Source organism: Geotrypetes seraphini, chromosome 15, assembly GCF_902459505.1.
Source record: "Geotrypetes seraphini chromosome 15, aGeoSer1.1, whole genome shotgun sequence".
In the NCBI taxonomy this organism is placed as follows: Eukaryota; Metazoa; Chordata; class Amphibia; order Gymnophiona; family Dermophiidae; genus Geotrypetes; species Geotrypetes seraphini.
The window spans coordinates 1,254,476-1,277,061 of NC_047098.1; the positions used below are offsets into that span (position 1 = coordinate 1,254,476).

The following is a 22,586-nucleotide window of genomic DNA, read 5'->3' on the forward strand; positions in this document are numbered from 1 at the left end:
TGCCACTATCATATTCGACATCGGTGGTTAGTCAGGTTCAGGCAAACGCAGGAGTTGAGCTGAAACTGACCTTAATCTGCCCCATATATCTACTGTCACTACTATTTATCATTTCTATAGCGCTGAAAGGCGTACGCAGTGCTGTACATTTAACGAGCTTAACATCTCTCTCCTCCAGCCCCTGCTGTCCAGGTAGATGTGGGGGCAAATTTATAAAGGTTTTCCCCTAGATAAACTACCCCTCCACACACACCTCTTTTCCAAAAACATGCTAGCGGCTGCCACACAGCAAAAGCTCTGAAGCCCTTTGAATCCTTAGGGGCTTTGGGTATGTTAGAAAGGTAAAGACCATACGGCTTTTCCATTCTGCACATGCTCAGTCTTATCATCCCTCTCCCCCCCCCCCCTCTCAGATAACTTCTGTACTTGTCCCAGGCCTTCTTCTATTCACCTATAATCCTTTCTTCCACTAACTCCCTCGGGAGGCCATTCCCTGCACCCACCACTGTTTGTGTGAGGAGATATTTCTTCAGATTCCTCCTGAGTCTTCCCCCTTCCGCCCTAATCCCATAACTCCTCGTTTTAGCGCTTTCTTTCCACTGAAAGAGGCCTGACTCTTCTGCATTTATTTCTTGGAGACATCTGAATGTCTCTCTCATTTCTCTGTTTTTTCTTCTTTCCACCGGAAACCTTTGTGCAGGTCACTGAATGGGTTGGATCTCCCGTATCGCATTTATGCAGGTGATGATCACTTTATCTGGCAGGTGGAAACTTCAATCAATAAGAGTTTTGATTTGTTGCGCTTACATCTTAGAACAATTATTTTGTTAGGTGTTCAAATCATTTCCAATTAAAGGTTAAAAAGACACCGGTTATATTTCGTGCTGTGCGTCTTCCTGCCGATGTTGCAAGTTCATTTTCTTTTCATGGACATAACAATAGAATTATCCAAAATGATACGATCTTGAGGAATTATGTTTGATTCAGCATTAACTATGAAAACTCAGACTAAAAAAATGGTGGGTAGTGTTTTTATGAAGCTGAAACTGTTGGTTCGGTTTAAAAAAAAGGATCATGAGGATCAGAATTTCAGACTATTGGTACAAAGTATTGCGGTTCCTGTTTTTGATTATTGTATATAAGAACATAAGAATTGCCATCGTGCCCAGCAGTCCGCTCAGGTGGCAGCCCCCAGGTCAAAGACCAGTGGTCTAAATGAGTCCAGCCTCACCTGCGTACGTCCCAGTTTAGCAGGAACTTGTCCAACTATGTCTTGAATCCCTGGAGGGGATCGCTCAGATCTGAGTCCAGGAATTTCTTGGATGCGTCTTCTTTTCGAACTGGGTTTCTGGATGAATATAGGTCCTCCATTATGGAATACGTGAAATTAAAAGATTGGACAATTTAAAAAAAAACATGAAGACATTTTTATTTTGAAAATCTTTTGTGTTGATCTGCTAATGAGTTACAGAGTGTGAGTTATGCTTCTATCAGAGCTTTGAGAAATTTCAGAGATTTTAAAAATGATTAAAAACCTCTCTTGTAAATAGAAGCTTTTAAGTGGTTTAGAAGCAGCAACTGACGGAATGAAGTGATTCATGGAAATGTTATCTGTATATTGTTTTGTTTTATTGTGTTTTAAATGGTTTTTGAGTGTTTTTATCTTATGATTATGTTGGGGGGGGGGGTGTAATCTGGTCCCAGGTATGCTGTTCTTAGAATCTCTGTATTTGTGGAATTGACTTTGTAGGTTAGTAATTTTGTGAGCATTTCATTTGAAATCTAAATAGTACAGAATAAAATTTTTTTTAATAAATTGACCATTCACTCAACTTGAACTTTTGACAGCTGCCGTCCGGATCAGCTCTTTCCATTTGATAATCTTTGATGTGGTCTCCAGTATTCTAAGTGAGATTTCACCAGTAATTTCTACTTTTGCCCGTACCTCGGTAGCATAATCTTGGCTTTTGCTGCTGCCGCTGCTTCAGTGTTTTTGGCTCTCCTAAATTTGTGCAATGTCATCATCCCCATTTCACCTCCCTGTTTCTGTTCTGCTGCCTCAGATTTTTATATCTGAAAGCATAAGAGCCTAAAAATAGCCTTACTGGGTCAGACCAATGGTCCATCAAGCCCAGTAGATTGTCTTCACAGTGGTCAATCCAGGTCACCAGCACCTGTCAAAAACTCAAATAGTAGCAACATTCCAGAATTTGAAAAAGTAACAAGATTCTGGAATCCCCAACGAATAGCAACATTCCGTGTGGAATCCCCAAAGACTAACAAAAGATTCTAGAACCCCAAAGAGTAACAAAAGATTCCAGAACCCTAAATAGTAGCAACATTCCATGGCTTCCCCCACTTCTGCCTCAATAGCAGATCTTGCTGTGGGTTTACACCATGAGCAGTGGCATAGCGAGGATAGGGGCACCCGGGACAGTGGCACCCCAATGCCCTCCCGCTCTTCCACACTACCACCCGCTCCTTCTATGCCGCACTCGCGCCCCTCCCCACCCATGTACCTCTTTAAATCTCCGCCAGTGTGAGCAGCTTCTCTGGCCTGCTTCTCGCGCTGGCATTGCCTTTCCCTATGATGTCACCTCCTGGCCCCGCAACCTGGAAGTGATTTCAGAGGGAACCAGGCCGGCCAGCACAAGCAGCAGGCCACAGTAGTTGCTCACGCTGGCGAAGACTTAAAGAGGTAGGGGAGTGGGGAAGGGAGGCTGTGAGTGTGGAGTGAGGGGACAGAGAGGTGCCGGCACCCGGGGCAGTCTGCCCCTCCCCCAACCCCCCTTTACTATCCCACTGACCTAAATCAGGGGTCTCAACCCAATCCTTGGGCACATTCAGCCAGTCAGGTTTTCAGGAAATCCACAATGAGTATGCGCGAGAGAAATCTGCATCTCAAAGAGGCAGCGCAGGCATTTCTCTAACATGATTCTTGGTTGTGGTTATCCTGAAGACCTGACTGGCTGGGTTGAGAAGCACTAACGTGGCTTAGCAAGGGTGAGAAGCGCCCTGGGCGACTGCGCCTCTCCCTGCAGCGTGCTCCCCTTCCCTTGCTCGCGGTGGTCAGCAACACGCTCCTCTGATGTCACGTCCTACGCACGGCACCCGCGAAGAGCACGCTGTTGACCGCAGTGAACAACGGCTTCAACTAGAGCAGGGGTCTCAAAGTACCTCCTTGAGGGCCGCAATCCAGTCGGGTTTTCAGGATTTCCCCAATGAATATGCACGAGATCTATGTGTATGCACTGCTTTCAGTGCATATTCATTGGGGAAATCCTGAAAGCCCGACTGGATTGCAGCCTTCAAGGAGGGACTTTGAGATCCCTGAACTAGAGGTATGGGGGAATGGAAGGGAGCCCCCTCCCCCCTTTACTATGCCCCTGCATCCATATCTCTTCTCTGATGGGTGTTGAAAAGCAGTGCACATGCCCCACTGAAGGACCCTAAAAAAACAAAACAGGAAAGTATATTGTGTGGGAAGGAACGTGGATTAAAGGGTTGAAGGGGTCAGAGAGGGAGCTGAATCCCTTAAATCCACAGCACCCACACAGCTGGAAGGTTTACAGAGGAACCAGCTCTCCCGGAGATGCTTCAGATTGAGGCCAGGGAAAGAAGCGCTTTGCGGCTGAAAGTGTCATCGGAATCCCAGCTGCTCTCTCAGGCACATTCCAGACCCATTTCTCATTCCAACATGCTGGCAGGCTCCAGCGCTTCCCACCACTTTTAAGCCTGCCACTCTGGGTAAAATGTTCTGGCTGTGACAGAGATCCTTGTGGAAAAAAAAGCAAACAGCGTCTCAGCAGCAGGAAATATCTCACCCGAAGTCTTGTCTGTGTCTCTTACTAGAACCTTTTCTTTGCTAAAATCCTTCCATCTCCTCTATTTAGCAAAGTTGACAAAAACAGGACTTATAAGTCTAGATCCACGGTAACAACTGGATTTGCTAAATGATGCCCAAATTTAGGCGATGAAAAAAAATGCATGCTGAGCGCTATTTTCAGAGTTGGGCACCATTTATAGAAGAGCGTGTACGAGGAGATGCAGCCGATTTCCTAAATTCTGAGCGTTATTTTGCCCCTGTCATTAAGAAACAAAATTCAGTGTTTTGACCTTGTTTCAGATCATTGATTGAACCGTATCCATGTCATTCTGAACTTTTCATAGCACCAACCCTTTTGGATCCCCCGAACGCTGTGCACATGCTTCGTGACTGCCCTGACCCGCCCAGGCCCCCTTTTCAGTTGTGCACTTAAAAATTTTATGTGCTCATCTTTATAGAATATCTGAAGCTGTCACAGAGCTTGGTACGTACTGTCACTGTCACATCTTTGGGGGATGGGAGGGGCAGTCATCACTGGGGGATCAGAGTAGGGTGACGACTTCCCTATGAGGAGAGGCTAAAGCGGCCAGGGCTCTTCAGCTTGGAGAAGAAACGGCTCAGGGGGGATATGAGAGAGGTCTATAAAATACGGAGTGGAGTGGAAAGGGTTGATGTGAATCACTTGTTTACTCTTTCCAAAAATATTAGGACTAGGGGATGTGTAATGAAGCTACCAAGCAGTGGCATAGTAAGGGAAGTGCGGGGGAAGGGTGGTTTATCCCTGGCACAGTCTTCCTAAGGACGTGGCACCCTCCACCCCCATACCTTTTTTACTTCTCTGGCATGAGGTTCTGGCCCATGACAGCATCGTCACTCTCTCTGATGTCACCTCCTAGAAAGTGATTTCAAAGGGCAAGCTGACACCGACGAGGGGGTGCCCGTGCGGCAGTGGGGGGCAGGGGAGGGGCCTCACCCCTCACTGCGCCACTGCTACTAAGTAGGAGATTTAAAACAAACCAGAGAGATATTTCTTCACACAACGTGTAATTAAACTCTGGATTTCGTTGCTGGAGAATGTGGTGAAATCAGTTAGCTTAGTGGGCTTTAATAAAGGTTTGGATAATTTCCTCAAAGAGAAATTTTGTGTCTGTCCAAATCCTACACACACCACACACACCCCTTGTGATTTAGTCAAGCTGCAGAGAAAAATGTCTCACTTATGAAAATCGCAACTTGGATGTTTTCCCGTGAAATACGTCCATCCGATGCTCTGTGTCGCTTTGAGACATTTTTCTCTTTGTAAATAAGTGCCAGAGTCTAACTGTGGCAAAAAAAAGCCATAAAACCTTAAGAATTGTCATACTGGGACAGACCGAAAGTCTGTCAAGCCCAGTATCCTGTCTCTAGCAGTGGCCAACCAAGGTCCTGTTACATGAACTCCACTTATGGCTCTGCTCCAAGCTCCACATTGACATCAGTTACAAGGAAATACTTTTAAAACCAATAGGAGGAAATATTTTTTCACTCAGAGAATAGTTAAGCCCTGGAACGCATTGCCAGAGGTTGTGGTAAGAGTGGATAGCGTAGATGGTTTTAAGAAAGGTTTGGATACGTTCCTGGAGGAAAAGTCCATAGTCTGCTATTGAGACAGACGTAGGGGAAGCCACTGCTTGCCCTGGATCGGTAGCATGGAATGTTGCTACTCTCTGAGATTCTAGAATCTTCTTACTCTTTGGGATTCTGGAATGTTGCCACTCTTTGGGGATTCTGCATGGAATGCTCCTACTGTTTGGGTTTTTGCCAGGTACTTGTGACCTGGATTGGCCACCTTGAGAACGGGCTACTAGACTACATGGACCATTGGTCTGACCCAGTAAAGCTATTCATATGTTCTTTTACACCTAATTATTTTCTGTGTTTATTTCAGGCTTTCTTGAATTTTGTTTCTGGTTTGGCCTCCAGTTGTTTAAAAGTGATAGAGTTTGGCAGATTGGATCTACCTTCCAACCACGTGTCGTTTCTTCCCCTTCCATGTACCTGCAGGTATGGTTTAGCAACCGGAGGGCAAGGTGGCGAAAACAAGCAGGAGCCAATCAGCTAGCAGCTTTCAATCACCTGCTGCCTGGAGGCTTCCCACCCACCGGCATGTCGGCACTACCACCGTACCAACTGCCAGATTCAACCTATTCAGCTGCCGCAATCTCGCAAGGTAAGTGAGCGGTTTCCCCTGTGCTCATTTCATTTCTCAGGATATCCTTATTGAATATGATTGAGAGAGATTTGCATATAGTGGAAATAATAGCCATGAAAATCTCTTTCATGCATATTCCTTATGGATATCGTGAATGTTATAGGAGACAAAGGAATAGAGAAAATCATCCAAAAAATGTATTAATGCAGCTGTCTGGGTCTCACCACATCTGGGTGTACTGAAGAAAGCCACAGCATGATGGTTGAAACAGTGGCGAGACCCTACCCAGACGTGGCGAGACCCAGACAACTGCAACAATCATGATGCCAGCCACAGAAGCCTTTATTCATTTAATTAGATTGTAACATAGTAACTGACAGTAAATAAAGACCTGAACTATCCATCCAGTCTGCCTAGTCATCGCACACATTATACATTCATTATTAAATTGGGAGGGGGGGTTTCTTTAATATTTCTGGGCCATGGACCATGCAAGTCTGCCTGGTAGCATCTTTAGGTTCTCACTCCAGCTTATCTAACTATCCTGTCGTTTGTGGGATACAGTCCATAAAGTCTGCCCAATACTGTCCTCAACTTCCAAATCACTGGAACTTCCATCGAAGCCCTCTCCAGCCCATCTTAAACTGAATTCCATATTCGGGACACAGACCATGCAATACTGTCCAGCATCAGCCTGTTTCTTCTATACCATTCATTTTCTAATTAGAGATCCTCTCTGTTTATCCCATGCTTTTTTGAATTATGTCATCATTTTCATCTCCACCACTTCCCTCGGGATGATATTCCAGGCATTCACCACCCTCTCTGTGAAAAAGAATTCCCTACATTACTCATCATTCTACCATACTGCACCCTCGATTCATGTCCTCTAGTTTTATCATTTTCCCTTCTCTGGAATAGATTTGGTTCTATATTAATACTTTTAAGGTAAAGGTAAAGGTGGAATAGAAATCACTAATGTAATGTAAAGTAATTTTAGCGTCTGTATCATATCTCCCCTGTCCCTCCTTTCCTCTAGAGTATATACTGTATATTCAGGTCACCTGTCTTTTGACGCAAGCCCCATCCCATTTTCATTGCTTTCCTCTGGACCACTTCAAGTCTTTATACACCCTTAGCCAGGTACAGCCTCCAACTGGGGCCTCACCAACAACCTGAACAGGGGCTTCCACCCCTCCTTTCTTCTGCTGGTTATGCCTCTCTCTACACAGCCTAGTCCCACTGTTTCAACACCTTCAGAACCTCAGACACTATCCCTCCAAGGTCCCTCTCCCCATCTGTGCATATCAGCCTCTTTCCTCCCTCAGATTTCTACTTCCCCAAGTGCATCACTCACTCTACACTTCTTTGCTTTGAGATTTAGATGCCAAACGTTAGACAATTTTTCTAACTTTTGCAGACCCTTTTTCATGTTTTCCACTCCCTCTGGGTTGTCCACTCTGTTACAAATCTTGCTATCATCAGCAAAAAAAGCAAACCTTACCTTCTAACCTTTCAGCGATGTCACTCACAAATATACAAAACAGAAATGGCCCCAGCACCAATCCTTGAGGCACTCCACTACTCACCTTCCTTTCCTTTAAGCAAATTCCATTAACTGGCATCTGTCCATCAACCAGTTTCTAACCCAGTTCAGCACTTAGGGTCCTAACTTTAGTCCATCAGGTTTATTCAAGAGCCTCCTATGAGGAACCATGTCAAAGACTTTGCTGAAATCTAAATAAATGACATCTAGCACATGTCCTCATAGAATTAAGATTTACCCTTAGTAAAACCATGTTGCCTTGGATCATGACACCCATTAGATAGGAAATTCACTATCCTTTCCTTCAGCAAAGCTTTCATTATTTTTCCTATAACCAAAGTGAGGCTTCGCAGCCTGTAGTCTCCTGCTTCATCTCTGCGACCACTTTTGTGAAGAGGCACCACATCTGCTCTTCTCCAATCTTACAGAACCTCTCCCGTCTCTCTAAGGATTTATTGAACCTATCTGAGCTCCCTCAATATTCTAGGATGGATCCTATCCAGTCTTATGATTTTGTTCACCTTCATAAACACTTTCTTCTATGAATGGCACAGTATCCACTCCATTCTCACATGTAACTTTGCCAGCCAGAAGTATTTGTTTAGGCTAGGCTGATCTTTGCAAACAGTAAGTTTGATCATGTCTCTCCACTTTTGCAAAAACTTCATTGGCTTCCAATGCGCCTGTTTAACATGTAAGATCTTGCATGGCATCTTCCCTCCTTTAATTCCCTTGTCTTGGAATTCTGTAAGATCTGATATTACCAGATCTACTCAGAAATTCAAATTGTCTTTTCCTACGCTGAAAGATGTTATCTACATTGGCATATTAGGGAAGTCTCTACTTTTCAAAATTACTGAGCTGTGGAATAATTTTCCTGTTCAACTGCGCGATCTAGGCTCTTTCCAACTATTTCAAAAACATCTGAAAACTTGGCTATTTTCAAAGTTGTAAATTCTGCTTCTCCCCTTCCTATTCCAAAATCAGATTGTATCTGTTCTCTGTGCTACAAGTATAGACCCAGGAATTTCTACTTGGCCTTGAGGTTTAAGGGATCAGAAGTTTATGAGGAAGCAGAGCTGCAGCTGTTCCAGATCCCACTTCCTAACCTCAGGAACATCTGAGATTTGGAGCAGCCCCAGACAATGAACACCTGGGTCTAGCACATCATACCATATTTCCAGAAATCTAAGACAGATATTAAAATGAGAAACTTACTTGGAACAGAGAGCAGCTCATTATGTTAATAATCATTTGAACCCTATTTCATTCTTCACAGATGGAGGAAGTACTTTGCACAGACCCCAACCTCTTCCACCATCATCAATGCACCAGGGGGGGCTCACGGCAGCCGAAACCAGTTCTGCCTATGGAGCTCGACATGGCTTCTCTAGCTATTCTGATACCTTCATGAACCCTGGGGGTCACAGCAACCACATGAACCCCGTCAGCAATGGACTCTCCCCACAGGTAAAATTTCACTGTCATTGGAGAAATCTGGCTTCCCGGGCTTCGAGACTTTTTTGTCATGGCTGAAATTTCTTTATGATGTGTCCCACTTTTATCTCACTTTGGAAGTTTAGAATGTCTCACATTACTGTGGATTCTCCTTGAGGAGAGGAATCCGGAACTTTTCAGCTTGAATCATAAGCCAGACAATATCTTGCTGTGGATCCTCACCCAGAATGAGGGAGGAAAGTGTTTTGCCCTTGTGAATTCAGAAAAGGAAGAAAGGCTAGAAAATGCCAAAAGAAGGAAAAAGGAATCAAATGCTAGATTTAGAAGCAGTTTAGGTATAACTGGAGGGTTGGAGGGGAGGAAGATGGCAAATAGCCCAGTGCAGATAATAAAATGAGAAGTAACATCCTCTGTCATAGGGTTACCAGATGTCTGGATTTCCACAGACATGTCCTCCTTTTGAGAATCCAGACAGCTTTTCAAAGCCCAGCACTTTGTCTGGGTTTTGAAAAGATTCTGGCAATGAGTCACGTTGGGACAGCATTCGCACATGCGTGGATGCAACGACATGATGTCATGTGCAAGAGTATGACATCATCACGTCACACTAGCACATGCATGAATGCCATCCAACATCGCTCGTTGCTTGTGCAGGTCAAAGGGGCGGGCCTGGGATGGAACAGGGCATGGCCGGCCAGAACAAAGTGGACCTGGGGGCTGGGCCATGGGCCCAGATTTTCCCTTTGGAATAAAACGGAAAATCTGGTAACCCTACTCTGTAGGCAGTCAAATTTGTACATTTGCCTGATAGGAGAGATCATTGACCCAGAGGGTGGTGGAAAACCAAGGAAAAATAATGTCCAGAGCTAGTGTAGGCAGGGAATCTGCACGATCTAGGAAGGTAATGGCAGTCCTGAAGGAGCCCTAAGAGAGAAGCTGCCTTGGATGGTGAAAAATTTAGACATGTGAGAATTGCCTTTATTGGAAACTGTCCGGACAATATTCAAAGAAGAGCAGGTAATCCTTGCTGATCTGGCTGGCTGGCTGCCAATATTCCCAGGTGTGCAAGCAGGTTGTGCCACTGGAGATCACTTGTAACTGCCTTGGCGCACTCTGGTTAGTACCAGGTCAGTCCAGAGACAGGCCTAGATGCACTAAGAGGATCGGTAAGACAGTGTGGGTCTGCACCGATTCGATTTTTTGGCCGATTCAAGAAGAGCTATTGATGCACTTAAAAGTTTGCATGCAAATGATTCACGCAGATGTTTGCCATAATCCCTGACTCTCCGATCCGATGAATCGCTGTGAGAGTGGTCCTTCGGTGGCAGGAGGGAGTGGGCCAATCAGGATCTTGGGCTCCTCCCTCTGTATCCTGGGAAGAGCCTAAGGCCCTGATTTCCGGGGAAGGAAAGGCCCGCCATTTTAATCTGGTGGGTCTACGAGCAGGACGGGGGGTTCAGAGGATGGGGTTGGAGTTTCAGGGGACTTCCGCTGGCAAGAGGGAGTGGGCATCCCTCCCGCTTGTTTTCAGGGGGGAGGGGTAGGGGGATTGTAGAGGATGTTTGGGGGGTGCCTGGCCCGTTACTGGGCCTTCAGTGGCAGGAAGGAGTGGGCATCCCTCCTGCTATGTCACTGCCGGGGGGGGGAGGGAGTCCCTGCACAAAAGAGCTTACAATCTAATTTGTACAATATCCTGTTTCCAATAGTGGTCAACCTAGATCTCAAGTACCTGGTAACCGATACAATCCTAGAGAAAACTATGAGAAATAGATCATTGTTTTTGGATCCGCTGGATACATGTGATCCACAAAGGCCGCTGTTGGAGAGAGGATGTTGGGCTTGACGGACCTTGTTCTGACCAGCTTGGCTTTTCGTATGTTCTTAGATGTTCCGAAGATGTAAATGTGGTTAGAAAATGATTTCTTGGTCATTGTGCAAACCAAATGAGGAGACAATTTTGCTCTAGGGCAGTGGTTCCCAACCCTGTCCTGGAGGACCAGCAGGCCAGTCGGGTTTTCAGGATTGCCCTAATGAATATGCATGGAGCAGATTTGCATGCCTGGCAGATCTCTCTTATGCATATTCATTAGGGCTATCGTGAAAACCCGACTGGCCTGCTGGTCCTCCAGGACAGGGTTGGGAACCACTGCTCTAGGGCTGTGTCCTCACCGGCTCTTTGTGGCTCGATTCGTCTGAGAATAAGCCCTCGAGCATGGCGTGCAGTCAGATCGCTGCTCTGCGCCAGCACTGCAGAACGGCTGGTAGGCAGCGCAGAAGCCAAGCTAGCAAGAAATCGACTCTGCCCCGTGACACGCTTCCTTTTTCTCTAAGAAGCTGTGCTTAATAATAAGCATTTAAAATGAGACTTGCTGTGTTAGGAGGAGAGATGGGGGGAGGCACGAAATATCACAGAATTAGAAAAAAACCTGATGCAAATCAATGGCAAAGAGAAAATTATGTGCAATTACCCACCAATACTGGCAGCTCTGCCCCCTCCCCCCTCAAAACCAACAAGATCTCATTAACAAGCAGAAAATAAGATTGAAATGGTGACTAAAAGAGCTGAAAAATGAATTTGAATGCTGCATTTGTCCACAATTACTTCTTCGTTCACACATATTTTATTGCAATTTTTTTTATTCTTCTTAATCTTTCCATCCCTCAGAGCAGATTGGAAACATCCTGGCATTAGAGTCTCCTGATAGCTTTCCGGGGTCCTTGAGAGGGAGTCCTTCTCCCTGCAGGGATAACAAGTCACTTTTAGGATTACCTCTACTAATAATCCTTCTCCTTTCATAGTATGGGAGGGGGGGGGGGGGCGGGATGTTTGCAGCACTGTACAAAAGGATAAGCAGTGAGGCTCAGTTTTTCCCTGCCTCAAAGAGCTTACAATGTAACCCTGTACTTGAGCCAATGGGAGACGAATTGTCTTGCCTGAGATTACAAGGAAGGATTTGAACCCTGAGCTTCCTTGGTTCTCAGCTTATAGCTTCACCCACTGGTCCCCTCGCTCCAACACTTGACGCCTACATATGCACACTGAAATGTACAGAATACGAACACTTGGGCACATACTGTATATGCTCAAATATAAACCGAGATTTTGGGGCCCAAAAATGGGGTCTTGGTTTATATTCGAATCTACTCACCCAGTAGCGTCTCTTGTTCTCCACCCATAATAGCAGTTCCCCCGCCGTCAGCCTATTCTTATCCAGCAATTTACCCACATTCTCCCTCCCGGACCCAGCTGGAAATCTCAGTGCCCCAACACCCCGCTAGACCACTAGGGAAGCACAGTAGGCCTGGGGGGTCCTACTGCTGGGTCTGGGAAGGGGGTGGGTCGTACCTTTTCATGGTGGAGGAAAGAAGGAGGATGGGGCATGCTGATGGTAGGAAAATTGCCAGGTCAGGCAGGGAAACTACCGGTGCAGTGTGGGAAGAGAAAGGACACCCCTGGGAGGGAGGGTGTGTTAGTAGGAATGCCTGGGGGATGTAGGGGAGGAATAAACCCTCGGTTTAGATTCAAGTTACCATTTTTCCCCTATAAAAAGGGGAGTGCAAATGGTATCTTGGTTTATACACAGACGGGTTTATATTCGAGTATATACAGGAAGTGCTAGATGCGCATCCAGTGCTATTCTATTAATTATGCAAGCAATCTACTTAGCATCTAAAGGCATGGGCGGGGCATGGGCGTGGCCAGCATTCATACACATTGCTATCAGGAAGCTGTAGTGAGGCTCTAAAATACCAACATTTATGGTTTATTAAGACTTTGAACTCCAAAAACCAGACCAGACTTTGTGCATCACTTAGACGTGCTCTCATTTACAGGCAGTCTAAAATCTAAAACGTGGCAAAGAATAAGAAAGGAACTCTATTGAATTAGATCGATAGAATGTAGGTTGTCATTCTTCCAATCAAGTTAGTCAGTGGCTCCACTGGACGATCCTTCAATACTCCACGTTGTGTAGAAGTGAGGTTTTTAAAAGAATCTTAAATTTATGAAAGGACCCTTGACTTTCAATAGATAGTGGAAGATCTTTTACAGCTTTGGTGAGAGAAAGAAAAAAAGAGTGTTTAATGGCTTCATAATGAGCCAGTTTAGGACTAAACATTAATGCTGATTTAAGAATATCTGAGAATGTTCTAGAAGATTTATGGAATGAAGATTATTCTCTTTTCCAGTTTATAAATCATCTCCTCTTCTGTGCTCTCTGATCCTTCTCTTTATTCTGCTTCATCTCCTTTGGCCCATTTTGAAATCTCTTCATCTTGGAATCAGTCTCTTTTTCTGCAGAGACAACTGTCGTTTTTGCAGTAGATGATCTGGAGAAGAGTGTAGGCTTCAAGACTGTCACAGTACATAAGTTTTGAACATAAGAATTGTCGCTGCTGGGTCAGACCATCGTGCCCAGCAGTCCGCTCACGCGGCAGTCCTCTGGTCAAAGACCAGCGCCCTAACTGAGACTAGCCCTACCTGCATACGTTCCGGTTCAGCAGGAACTTGTCTAACTTTGTCTTGAATCCCTGGAGGGTGTTTTCCCCTATGACAGACTCTGGAAGAGCGTTCCAGTTTTCCACCACTCTCTGGGTGAAGAAGAACTTCCTTACGTTCATACGGAATCTATCCCCTTTCAATTTTTCAGAGTGCCCTGTCGTTCTCCCTACCTTGGAGAGGGTGAACAAGCTGTCCTTATCTACTAAGTCTATTCCCTTCAGTACCTTGAATGTTTCAATCATGTCCCCTCTCAATCTCCTCTGTTTGAGGGAGAAAAGTCCCAGTTTCTCTAATCTTTCAATATATGGCAACTCCTACAGCCCCTTAACCATTTTAGTCACTCTTTTGTGGGCCCTTTCAAGTAGTACCATGTCCTTCTTCATGTACGGCGACCAGTGCTGGACACAGTACTCCAGGTGAGGGCGCACCATTGCCCAGTACAGTGGCATGATAACCTTCACATAGGTCCTTTTTTCCAAATAATGTTTATGACTAGTTTGAGAAAACTATCACTGTGCAAACAATGTCAAACCGATATTCTAGTGATGCATCAAAACCGTGCCGGATATTTGCCGCGCCAACAATCACATGCAGGACTTCTGCACATCACCTAAAAACTGTTACTGTTAGGGCTCAGAGGGATGGCAAACTGACAAGTGTTCACATTGGGGGTGTGGGGGGACCCCCCCGCTATACTGAAAACTGCCAATTACCCATAAACTGAAGAAAAACGGTAGTTTCCAGAGTCATGGGGGGTCCCTCCCCCAACATGAGCGTGAACACTATCAAGAGCAGTTGTTAGGCAGCATGCAGAAGTCCTGCACGCCATTGTTGGCGTATCAGTGTCCCGCGCGGTATCGTTAGGGAACAGTGAAGCAGGATCACGCCCAGCTCCTTAGGTGTGTTTTATCCACTGACATCAGCCTGGCACTTCACTCCAGATCGCAGGAAACTCGGGACTTTTTCCAACAACAGAAGCTTGAAAGGAGCAGATGTGAATTCCATCCGAGACCCTCTTTTTATAAAAGCGTGAGAGATAATTGATGACTCCTCTGACAGGGGAATCCAGCTTCACCCACTCCTTCCTCTGAGAGACTGCCTTTACTCAGATCCTTCTGGCATTTTCGGTTGCAGGCTATCGGATACAAGCATTTTGCTGTAAACTTTTAACCTACACGGCCCGATAATTGTGTCCTTTCGTTTTTTTTTCCCACTGTACTTTTGTAAATCAAAGCCATCTGCTGTTGTCAGTCAGCTGCTGGGAAGGGGAGGAGGGATCCCGTGACACTGTCTCGTACCTAGAGGCTGTCTTTAGCTTGTTCTCACTGCCATGTCTGTGCCCTGGTCTTGTCCTCTACTGCCACTACTCTTTATTATTTCTATAGTGCTACTAAGACGCACACAGCGCTGCCTCTTCCTGGAAGCTTTCGGCCTTCTGTTCTTGCATTTTGTACCTTCAGACATAGCTTGGGTTCAGTATAAGGCAAACAGAAAAAGAGAATTGTCAGTGTTGCCTTTGTCCTTTTAAAATGAATTGGCAAAATAGGGACCCCCGCAAGAAAGTTCAAAAGAAAACCCCAAAACTAGGTGGCCATTGCTTGTCGCTGATCTTTGTCTCCCACTCGCTGAAAACGCAAACAGCTGGGTTTATTTTTAATCCATTCGGTCACCAAGAGAGTCCTCCAAAAAGAGGACATATCCAGGTTTCTCTGGACATCTGGTACGCTATGAATTGTCCTTTAATATAAGAAGATAAGAATAGCCTCACTGGGTCAGACCATGGTCCATCAAGCCCAGTAGCCCGTCTTCACCTTGACCAATCCAGGTCACTAATACCTGACAAAAGCCCAAAGTGTAGCAACATTCCAAACAGAATCTCAAAGAGTAGCAACATTCCATGGTACCGATCCAGGGCAAGCAATGGCTTCCCCCATGTCTGTTTCAATAGCAGACTATGGACTTTTCCTCCAGGAACTTGTCCAAACCCTTCTTAAAACCAGCTACGCTATCCACTCTTACCACAACCTCTGGCAATGCGTTCCAGGGCTTAATTATTCTGAGTGAAAAAATATTTCCTCCTATTGGTTTTTAAAGCATTTCCCTGTAGCTTCATCGAGTGTCCCCTAGACTTTGTAATTTTTGATGGAGTAAAAAATCGATCCACCTGTACCCGTTCTACACCATGCAGTATTTTGTAGACTTCAATCCTATCTCCTCTCAGCCGTCTCTTTTTCAAGCTGAAGAACCTTAACCTCTTTAGTCTTTCCTCATACGAGAGGAGTTCCATCTCCTTTATCATCTTGGTCGCTATTCTTTGAACCTTTTCTAATTCTGCTATATCTTTCTTGAGATAACCAGAATTGAACGCAATACTCCAGGTGAGGTCGCACCATGGAACGCTACAGAGGCATTATAACATTCTTAGCCTTGTTTACCAGCCCTATTCCAATAATTCTTAGCATCTTGTTTGCTGTTTTGGCCATCTAGGGGTGAAACTGCAGCCTCAGCACCCTGGGGTTCTGGGTTCAATCCCACGCCGCTCCTTCTGACCCTGGGCAAGTCACTTAACCCCCCTCATTGCCCCAGGTACATTAGACAGATTGTGAGCCCACTGGAACAGACAGGGAGAAATGCTTCAGTACCTGAATAAATTAATTTAAACCGTTCTGAGCTCCTATGGAAGAATTCTATAGAAAATTGAATAAATAAATAGTGTGAAAAGTTTGAGCCTCTGATAACCAGAACTGGAATTGCAACATCATAATGCCTCATTCCACCAATGCCTAAGAACCAACCTCATCAGTGATGTCACGATAGCTTGATTGTCCTGTACTTGACTCACATTTTGATTTCTAGAGTGGTGCAGTGGTTAAAGCTACAGCCTTGGCACCTTGGGGTTATGGATTCAAACCCACACTGCTCCTATAGGGCCCTGGGGAGACCAATCACTTTTCTCAAAAATTCCAGAAAAGTTTTTTATAAACCCAATATCATCTTTACGTTCAAATCTTTTTATTAGAAGGAATAGGAAACATCAAACAACAAAGACAACAATGGCAATGAAAAAGCTTCCAGGAATACAAAAGTCAATGTGTTGTAGAGGTAAAACAGAAGAAACAACCCCCCAGCCCCGAACTCCCCCCCCCCAAACCCAATATCATCTTTAAAGAAGAGTCTAATTTGGATCTTCCTAATAAATTTCTGTAAATCCACCCGGAATTGGAAAGCGTCATGCCGCTTTGTTGGCACAAACGAAAGATCTTTCTCCAATACTTTCTTTTCACTGGGGGATAACTCACGATTAGACAATTTAATCACAAAGAATCTTGTCTGTTCCTGGATCTGGTCTGTGGTCTGCCCTGATGCCCCCCTGGGATCCGTCCCCATCCTTGTGATCTCCACCCCCTTCGACTCTGAGGTTATGTCATGGAATGTTTCCCCCGTCTTGTCATTCTCCTCATCATCTCCACTCGAAGATGCAGATGTAAATCCAAGTCCTACCTTCTTCTTATTTGGTTTCCTAGTATTATCTTTAGGTTTCATCCAATTATAGATATAGCCAGTACTGAAATCTTTAGAGTCTCTTTGAAATTTCTTAATTTCGGCCCCCCCGAATCTCTCTCCAATATTTTTCTAAATGCTCTTCAAACCCCTTGTAAGCTTCATTTGTTCCCTCTGTCCTGCATAAATCTTTCTTTCTTGACTCTTTTCCTTGTTCTAATTTACTCTGCAGAGTTTGAATAAAAAGAAGCAGTAGATCCAGTGAACACTGGTTTAAAATATTATTCCATCTTCCCACAAATTCTGCATCTCCAGCAAACAATTTAGGGGCAATCCGTTCTCTAAGACCCCTCAGGATAATCTCTTTCTACAGTACTCAACCAAATCGGCACTGTGTAAGTCCCATTTAATTACTGAGTGAGATCCAATCTGGGGTTTTTCTACCAGTCCTTCTTCTGTCTGTGACATGGCTGGGCTTGCAAGATGATCGACCTCTGATCTGCTGATAAGCGGAAGCCGCTGTTCCACATCTGAGCCACAATAAAGCTCCCACAAATAATATCCAACTATAAAAAAATTTAGGGAAGGAAAGACACAGATACTAAATTGTAAAGACAAAAACGCCAAAATGTCTCCCAACTCTTTGTGTTAGATGGTCAGTTGAGCCAGACCCAAAAGCTATAAAGTGGACCTCAAAATCCAAAAGGATAAGTGCTCTAGAAGTACACAATTCCACTAAAGAGTCTAATTTATAATCATAGGTCTACTCCAGAAACAGACCAGAGAGAAAAAAAAAACTGCCCTATCAAAATGTCCAGAAATGCACCTATTTTATTCCTGTTTATATAGGGACTGTAGGCAACTTGTGTGTTTGTTATATAAGCACATTGGAATGGGTGGCCCACAGAAACCATGGCTCCATCAAGATTTTGAATCAAGGGCAGATCCTGCTGCCGAGAACTTGGAACCATTAATAAGAATAATCTTACTGGCTCAGACCAATGGTCCATCAAACCCAGTAGCCCGTTCTCACGGTGGCCAATCTAGGTCAAAACCCATGCTACCGATCCAGGGCAAGCAGTGGCTTCCCCCATGTCTTTCTCAATAACAGACTATGGACTTTTCCTCCAGGAACTTGTCCAAACCTTTCTTAAAACCAGCTACGCTATCCGCATGGACCGGTCTTCTTAGAAGGCAGCAGCAGAGCCAGTGGGACAGGAATGATGCATCTCATCTCCCTTCTTTTCGATTTCTCGTTTCCTAACTGCTGCCCTCCCCCTTCTGAGGTGAAGAGAAAACTGGATTCAGCACTGGCACAAGCCCTCGATGCACAGACACACAATTATGCCCTTGTGTATCCCACTCTCTTCCCTCCCCTGAGAGGGGAGTAGGATAAGTTAAGGTTTGCCCAGTGAGTTGGATAATGTTGGCCTGGTTCTGATGGCCTTGGCTGTAGAGCTCAGCTTCTTACATCCAGGTCTTTAGGGGGAAGTAAGAGCTAGAGAAGGCAGAAAAAGAGAGCAGAGGGTAGAGGCCTGGGACCCGGAGAGGAGGCAACAAATGCAAACGTAGGTTAGTGATAGATACGCTGAGAACTAGGCTCATTTGTTCCGCTCTACATTCTGACACATTGGTCTTACATGTGAACGTGTCTAATTTTTAAAGTACACATGTGCTTGTGTGTGTGTGCAATTGATAAAAGTGCATATGTAGACTGGAGCTCTGCATTTTCTATACATATATCGTATAAAATGAGGTGTTCTTTTGCTGTGCACCTTCTTTTTTTTTGCCTGTGTACCCCTGCAGTGACCTAAAATATTCTTTTCTCAGAGAACCTGTTCCTTAAAATTAACCCCTAGCAGTGCTCAGTCTGGCATGTTCTCCTGTGTGCTGGGTGCATGTGGTAGGGTGATGGACCAGACAGCAACTCTGGAAAAACCACTGGAAGCTAAGAGTAGAAACTGAGAAAGAGGGGCCCGTGTATTCAGCTACCCTCGTGGGAAGAGAAGACATCCTGCAGATATTCCCTGAGCTGGAATGACGGGAATTCTCAGGCAGACCCCATGGCCCTAGGCTTCTTTTTCTGCTGCATCTGTTGTGATCCTGCCAGCTTGGAATCCAAATGGGTTTATCCAGCCCCCTGTCACTCACTCTCTAGCTGCCTGGCACGAGTGGATCTTTTCCCTCCTTACATGCGATTCTTATTTTCTTCTCTTCTGTTAATGAACTTGGAGGGTCTCATTGCTACAGCCCTGGTGAGATGGTTTGTGAAATGGCTTATGCTTGCCAGAGGTGAAAGGTCACCCAGAAGCAAGTGTTTCCGGTTAGTTCCAGATAGCATGCTGACAGGTGTGAGCTGGTTGATTCATTCACAGCCTTCCAAATGGTCCCCACCAGCCTTGGAAAAAATGAGAAAGAAAAATCATTTTAGACATACAGGATCAGAAGTGCTTCTTTACCAGAGACAGTAGCTATTGCAGAAGAAACAATATAAGAACCTAAGATTTGCCGCTGCTGGGTCAGACCAGTGGTCCATCGTGCCCAGCAGTATGCTCTCGCGGTGGCCCTTAAGTCAAAGACCAGTGCCCTATTTGAGTCTAGCCTTACTTGCGTATGTTCTTCACAGCAGGAACTTATCCCTGAAGGGTGATTTCCCCTATAACAGCCTTCCTTTATGATTTTGGAGGTATCTAGATTTTGTTCAAGGAACTGCGCTGGAGCAATGTCATGCCACAAATGACGGAACCACAGAAGATCAGCGGTCTAGACTTACCTTCCCAGAAATCAAGACACAAGTGGACCCTTTGGGGTAAATTCTATGAGGCACCTGCCAGTACCACAGTTAGTAAATTGACATCACGTATGAGCTTGAACATAAGATTTGCCGCTGCTGGGTCAGACCAGTGGTCCATCGTGCCCAGCAGTATGCTCTCGCGGTGGCCCTTAAGTCAAAGACCAGTGCCCTATTTGAGTCTAGCCTTACTTGCGTATGTTCTTCACAGCAGGAACTTATCCCTGAAGGGTGATTTCCCCTATAACAGCCTTCCTTTATGATTTTGGAGGTATCTAGATTTTGTTCAAGGAACTGCGCTGGAGCAATGTCATGCCACAAATGACGGAACCACAGAAGATCAGCGGTCTAGACTTACCTTCCCAGAAATCAAGACACAAGTGGACCCTTTGGGGTAAATTCTATGAGGCACCTGCCAGTACCACAGTTAGTAAATTGACATCACGTATGAGCTTGAACATAAGATTTGCCACTGCTGGATCAGACCAGTGGTCCATCGTGCCCAGCAGTCCGCTCATGCAGCGGCCCTCAAGTCAAAGACCAGCGCCCTAACCAATAATAACTTTACCTGCGTAGGTTCTGGTTCAGCAGGAACTTGTCTAACTTTGTCTTGAATCCCTGGAGGGTGTTTTCCCCTATGACAGACTCCGAAAGAGCGTTCCTCCTAATTTAAAAAAATGAAAATGAATTGGGTGATAGGCGCCTAACTCTGAAGTAGGCATGTTTTGGGGCAGAGAAGGACTTAAGCGCCACTACACGCGGTTCTCTAAAGGACTTAAGCAGCCATAATATAGGCCTATAAAACCCTGACTTACGTTTTAAGTTAGGCGCTAGAGGGCGTGATTCTGTAAAAGGCACCTAAGCAGTGGCATAGCGAGGGAGGTTGGCGCCATGTGCCCTCCATTCTTCTCCTCTTCTTGAGCGCCAGCCTCAGCTCCCTTCTGATGCGCTGCTGACCTTGGTAAAATGTATTCACTGATGACATTACGAAGAGCGGTGAAGAGCCTCCTTTTCAGCTAAACTGTCTCTAACAGACTGCCTCCCCCTTTTCTGTAACCCTCCTTTGAGCCCCTTTATGTAATGACCAATCTCGATCTTAGTCTGTTTCTCTAACCATAAAGCTCTTTGACCTCACAATGCAGGTGTTAAGAGCCTTAGCCTAAAGGAAGAGGAGATGCAAATGTTAAGAACCTTAGCCAATAGGAAGAGGAGGAGATAGTGGATGCTGCCGATGGGCCATTTGGCCTTTATCTGCCGTCATGTTTCTCTAACCATAAAGCTCTATGACCTCACAATGCAGGTGTAAAGAGCCTTAGCCTATAGGAAGAGGAGATGCAAATGTTAAGAGCCTTAGCCAATAGGGAGAGGAGGAGGTAGTGGATGCTACGGATGGGCAAACTGGATGGGCTATTTGGCCTTTATCTGCCGTCATGTTTCTATGATTCTATTCAGTTCCCAAAAATATACACATGCAAAGTGAGAAAAAGCATCTAGAAGTGCCGAGACCGTCAAAAAAATTTGTATATTCCTTCTTCTCCATAAAGCAATCTCTTTGTACTTCCTTACCAGATATACAGCATTGTACCAAGTATGTACTGACAACTCGGTCTCCTCCTTCCACCCAGACATAATTTGAATAGCTAACCCCATGAGTACCACAGGGAGTGAACTGGATATAAATATGTAAAGTGAACGTGAAAGAGAGAAAAAGAGAGAAAGAGACAGAGCAACAGCAAGAGTATGAACAGAGAGGCAGAGAGCAAGAGGGATAGTAGAGCGAGAGAAAGGGAGGGAAAGAGAGAGAGAAAGAAAGGAAGCGAGAGAGAGAGAAAGAAATGGACAGAGAGAGAAAGGGAGCAAGAGAGAGAGAAAGGGTGTGAGAGAGAGAGAAAGGGAGCAGGAGAGAGAATGGGAAAGAGAGAGAGAAAGAGAGCGAGAGAGAGAAAGGGAGCAAGAGAGAGAGAAAGGGAGTGTGAGAGAGAGAAAGGGAGCGGGAGAGGGAGAGAAAGGAAGCAAGAGAGAGAAAGGGAAAAAGAGAGGGAAATGGAGAGAGAGAGAGAGAGAGAAAGGGAGCAAGAGAGAGAGAGAGAGAAAGGGAGCAAGAGAGAGAGAAAGGGAGCAAGAGAGAGATGGAGAGAAAGAAAGGGAGTGAGAGAGAGAAAGGGAGCAAGAGAGAGAGAGAGAAAGGGAGTGAGAGAGAGAGAAAAGGAGCGAGAGAGAAAGGGAGCAAGAGATTGAGAGGGAGTGAGAGAGAGAAAGAAAGGGAGTGAGAGAGAGAGAAAGGGAGCAAGAGAGAGAGAGAAAGGGAGAGAGAGAAAAAAATGGACAGAGAGAGAGAGAGAGAGAGAGAGAAAGGGAGCAACAGAGAGAGAGAGAGAGAAAGGGAGTGAGAGAGAGAAAAGGCTGGGTGCTCAGCTGGCTGAGAGCTGCGTCTGCTCTTTAAATGTAGCCTCCAGCTGAGAGTCATTTCACTATTTATTTACTTGTAATTATTGTTAGAAGGTGCAAATATTAACACTGTCAAGAACGATTTGCCCTGACATTTCTCACCTGCCCTCTCCCCTGATGCTTTCCTTGCAATGAATATGGTCGTGAGCTCTGCGGCTGACACACACGCACCCCTCCAAAAGCAGCACACCCTTTCTAATCCAGCTTTTCCCAACTCATTAAACTGGTTGGAAATGCAATGAAGCATCCTCCGGCTCCTGCTGCCCACCCTGTACTGCTGAAGCATTTCCACTGTCAACAAAGCACATTTCCTACTCCCTGATC

At 45.3% G+C, this 22,586-nt stretch overlaps 1 protein-coding gene across 5 annotated transcripts in view; it reads left to right on the forward strand.

Moving 5' to 3' along the window:
• The window catches only part of PAX7 (paired box 7), a 129,575-nt gene that overhangs the window by 79,125 nt on the left and 27,864 nt on the right, over positions 1-22,586 (forward strand). For all 5 annotated transcript variants that reach the window (XM_033922112.1, XM_033922111.1, XM_033922109.1 and 2 more), the window contains 2 exons: positions 5,870-6,035; positions 8,843-9,033. In XM_033922112.1, the coding sequence (XP_033778003.1) occupies positions 5,870-6,035; positions 8,843-9,033 (357 nt within the window). The remainder of the gene's footprint in view (positions 1-5,869; positions 6,036-8,842; positions 9,034-22,586) is intronic.